At 42.5% G+C, this 4,664-nt stretch overlaps 1 protein-coding gene across 2 annotated transcripts in view; it reads left to right on the top strand.

Moving 5' to 3' along the window:
• The first annotated feature begins 17 nt into the window (after positions 1-17).
• The window catches only part of LOC123504816 (protein stoned-B-like), a 15,284-nt gene continuing 10,637 nt past the window's right edge, over positions 18-4,664 (top strand). For both annotated transcript variants that reach the window (XM_045255653.1, XM_045255652.1), the window contains exons 1-3: positions 18-2,322; positions 2,528-2,720; positions 3,634-3,806. In XM_045255653.1, the coding sequence (XP_045111588.1) occupies positions 18-2,322; positions 2,528-2,720; positions 3,634-3,806 (2,671 nt within the window). The remainder of the gene's footprint in view (positions 2,323-2,527; positions 2,721-3,633; positions 3,807-4,664) is intronic.

The raw sequence follows: 4,664 nt of genomic DNA, 5'->3' as shown, positions 1-4,664 counted from the left end.
GTTCACAAATTGCCAAGATGGATTTCAGTGGAAACGTGAAGAATCCATTCCTCTTCGACGACCCAGCACCACCAGCTGACGTCGGGGATACAGCTGCCAATCCCTTCCTCATGGGAGGTGCCTTTGACTATTCGGCGGTAAGCTATACGGGAATCAATCCTTTTAGTGACCAGATTGATGACTCCAACGCAGCGGCCGCGGGTCTCTTCGGAGATCCTGCGGCTTATCCTTCTGATATGAATCCATTTGGCGTTGCAGCGCAGCCATTTGGTGATATGACCAAAGAATCTGATTTGTTTGGAACACCTGTATCCCAAGGCGACCTGTTTGGAGGACCAGAAGTAATCGATACAACACCAATGCCGCAACCTGCTCATCCAACGCCTCCAGCTCGACCTCCTGCTCCATCATCTCCTGTTGTTGACTTAATGAATGACAGTCCTCCAGCAGAGAACACAGCTGTGGCTCCGGGAAGACCACCACCACCTAGACCACCTCCCCCTTCAAAAGAGACTAAAGACCTCTTACAGACAGTAATTGGCGCAATGGAAGCAACTACAGATACCCTTCATGAAAAGCTCACGACCACACGAACGCCTTGTCCATCACCTGGAAGTGGCGCTCCTACTTCTCGCAGCCCAACGCCCGACATCCAAATTACATCCCCGAAGAAAGACTCAGATGCCTTCAGTGCTATCTTTGGCCAAACGATAGACATGGACAGTGATCACGAAATAGAGGAGACGAAAAGTACTGCAAACGCAGATGTAGCAGCACCAACTTCTACCTCAGATGATTTTGATCTTTTCGGTGATACTCCAGTGCAGAAACCAAGAACCAACCAAGACATTCTTAGCCTGTTCAATAAGCCCCAAACATCTCAGTCACCACAGGTAGATCTGTTATCCGATGATCTGCCTGAAGCAGACTCTACAGCTGAAAATGAGGAAACAGATAAGCAGAGTATATCTGACTTACTCTCTGGTGCTACAATTGAAGACTCAAAGCCCACACCATCTCCTGATGAGGTCCAAGTGACATCTGCTACCCCTTCGTTGTCAGAGGAGGTGACTGTTAATGATACAGCAGCGATCGCAGAGTCTCCTGCTAAAAGTGATGGCCCAAGTGACATGATCCCCTTGGAAGAGTCCGTTTCTCCAGAGCAAGTGAGCGAAAAAACGGATAGTGAACCTACAGTAATCGAAGCAGCTGACCAAGATACCGGTGAAGAAATTTGTAAAATATCAGTAGCAGCAGCTGATGCTCCAGATACATCTTCGGTAGGAGAGGAAAAAATAGAAGCTATGGAAGTATTTGGTTCACCTGAACCTATGCCTCCTACTATTAATAGCGAGCACTCAAACTCATCTAATTCATCAAGTCATCTCAGTACTCCTGTGAAAGCTGCTCCAGCAGAGCCTTCGATAAATGAAGATGATCAAGAAGATCAGAATAATGAAGAAAATACTGACGCATTTGGTATGTCAGACGTACCGTCTTCTAACAGTGAACAAGTTAATGCTTTTGGAGATAAGAGTGCCCCTGCCACTGACGCTTTTGGAGAAATACCAACAAGCACTCCTGCCATCGACTCTTTCGGAGAAGTACCAGCAAGCGTCCCTGAGACCGATGCTTTTGGAGTAATACCGGACACATTTGGTACATCCACTGTGCCTGATAAAGGGGCGGAGCTCTTTGGAGACACATCTGGTCCTTTCGCCAGTTCCATTCCTACTGGTGATGCCCTCTTTGGAGGATCCTCTGGTGCCAGTCTTTTTGGAGATGTTCCTCAGACGGTACCTCCAGATTCTTCAGCAGCAGGACTCTTCGGTGATGTGTCACAGGTTGCGCCCCCAGGCTCTCCAGCCAACAGTCTCTTTAGTGAGGCCGGTCAAGCCGCACCCCCTGCCTCTCCAGCAGCTGGGCTTTTTGGCAACACCCCTTCTTCTGGATCTTCGGCCTTCGATATATTCGGAAGTAGTACTGCACCAGTATCTGCACCCTCAGGCGCAGATTCCACTGGTGCCGCGCTCTTTGGGTCCTCAGCACCTGCTCCTAATGTCGGCATGAGCTTATTTGGAGGAGGAGCAGAGCCGTCCCTAGATATCTTTGCAGAAAGTGAAGGAAATTCCATGGTAAATCCATTTGCGCAACCAACACCTGCACCGGCATCTGTTCTGGGCGTGGCACCTAAAACTGGTCCGGACAGCGTCAAAGTAGCTACGGACGAAGAATTTGACGCATTCTCCGCTAGGTTCGATAATGCTGGGGCTGAAGGTGAAGATGAATTACATCATGATCCATTTGCCTCCACGGCTCGAGGTGAGTTAGTGATAATATGATGATTATATTTATTATACGGATTTTAATTAGCAAAATCAATATGCCAATATATATTTCATAATACTGCTTGCATCTGTTTTTCTGGAGAAAAAAAAAACCCATTGGTATTACATTACAATAATGGATGTATTCGAAACACCATTTATATGAACAATGTCAAATAAATTTCTTGCTCTTGTGGCAGCGGCCTCACCTTGGGGAGACACTACAGCAGCTGGTGGGGCAGGCGGAGAGGGCTTCGGGTTCGGCGATAGCAGTGGCTTCGACCCCTTCCTGGCCCTCAATGAACCCCCACCGGTCCCTCAATCTACGCCACGCCGCACCGCTCGCCAACCTTCTGGTGATTCGGACGAGGGAACCATGAGTGTAGTAATAAAGTGAGTAGACGTGCCTCTTAATTTCTCCGCTCACGTTCCCTGCATCGCCATCACGATATATTATACCATCACATCTTTATGTTTCCATTATTGACCTTCATATATTTCATTATAAATAAGCCTCACTCCCAAAACCTCCATATCAATCATTGCTCTCCCATCACTTTCGTAACCTCATCGTCATTTTAACTACAATGACACTGAGTTCACGAATCTTGTTTTACCGTCACAATCATTTCCTATCAGATGGAAAAAAAGGAAGATCCTTTTCTAAACTGTGAAAATAATGATAATACAAGCATATCAGTTACCAGGACTTTTTAAACTAGGTATTATTTCACTTTTGATTACCGCTTCCAATACCTAATAAGTTGCTTAAACTTCACTACCACAACCATCACCACCACCACAATCACTACCAACATCATCACCTATCATCATCATCACTCCTTCTAGGCGACTTTGACACCAGGAAACTATAGAAATAAAAAGACAAACTGATATATTCCAGACCATACATTATGATATGTAAGTATGTATGTATGGATATCTCCTTCGTAGATTAACCCGATACTGACTGATTTCTAGGAAATCTTAGTTTCAAGAGAAGACCAATGATAAAAGACAGCAATGAGCACTATTTCTAATAATTCTAACCAAACGTGTGTATGTATATATATATATATATATATATATATATATATATATATATATATATATATATATATATATATATATATATATATATATATATATATATATATATATATATATATATATATATATATATATATATATATATATATATATATATATATATATATATATATATATATATATATATATATATTTATATTCCTTGAACTGAAGATGGACTCCTTATCACGGAAATAACACAATGACCTTATTACAGGCCGGCAGGATTGGAGGCTTCCGGGGCCTCACCTAGGACAGTTTCTCCTGTGCCTGTGCTCGCCCCACCACCAGCAGCTGTGGGAGCTGCAGCATTTACTGACACATCACCAAGATTTAATCCTTTCGATCGCGGTGCAGAGGACGTAGCAGAAGCAGCTGTCGATGCTAAAGGTAAGAAATAAGAGCCGAAAATCGTTGTTCAGTTTTCGTTTTGTTTTATTTTTCACCACATCAAGTAATCTTGTAAACGAGCTCACCAATACACTTCCACCTCCCATTATCACCACTAGAGTACATCCAGATGTGTCATATCTCATCTCGGAGTAAGTCATAATCAATGGCAAGCCGTAAAGTGGGGTTTACATGGAACATTTTTCCCCCGGTTGTTTGTAGTCACTTGAAGCAGCCGGCAGGTTTCACTTGAAAGCATTCACGTAGTCGGGAGCAGCTGCTGCCTCTTTAGTTCTCCAAGAAGCTGCTTGATACAATTAGAATTTTGAATTTATTATTTTTTGTTTACCTTTTATTAGAAACAATGAAAACGAAGAGAACTGTGGTCAGGCTTCCTCAATGATGATGTAAGCGAAACAATTTCTCGTCTATTTTAAATTCTTTTCATAAATAATTTCAAATGTTTTATTTGTTTACTGTGTATAATGGTAGTCAGCGGTTATTACTAGAAAAAAAATCCAACCATATTCTCAGTATTTTCATTAATATATGTATAGTTCTCATATGACCCTGGAAGATAGCTGGTAAAGCAGCTGATCAGACTGACAGCATTTTGTTCGGCAGTTCAAAAATCTCACCTCGTTATACAATCACGGTTGGAAGCAGCCGTATATCACCTCTTGTAAACGTGGCAATAGAGTGTGCCCATACACTCAAAGAAAAATAACGGTTGTATGTGCTTTATACACCGATTTTATTAATTTCTGAGGCTGCATGATTTACATAGTTATTATAAAACAAAAACAAATCAAGAATGACGTGACAAAAAAATCTGGTCTCAAGAATAATACATGTAAA

Source organism: Portunus trituberculatus, chromosome 17 (assembly GCF_017591435.1).
Source record: "Portunus trituberculatus isolate SZX2019 chromosome 17, ASM1759143v1, whole genome shotgun sequence".
In the NCBI taxonomy this organism is placed as follows: Eukaryota; Metazoa; Arthropoda; class Malacostraca; order Decapoda; family Portunidae; genus Portunus; species Portunus trituberculatus.
The sequence above is the reverse complement of the archived record's forward strand: the minus strand, read 5'-3'. Positions and strand labels throughout refer to the sequence as shown.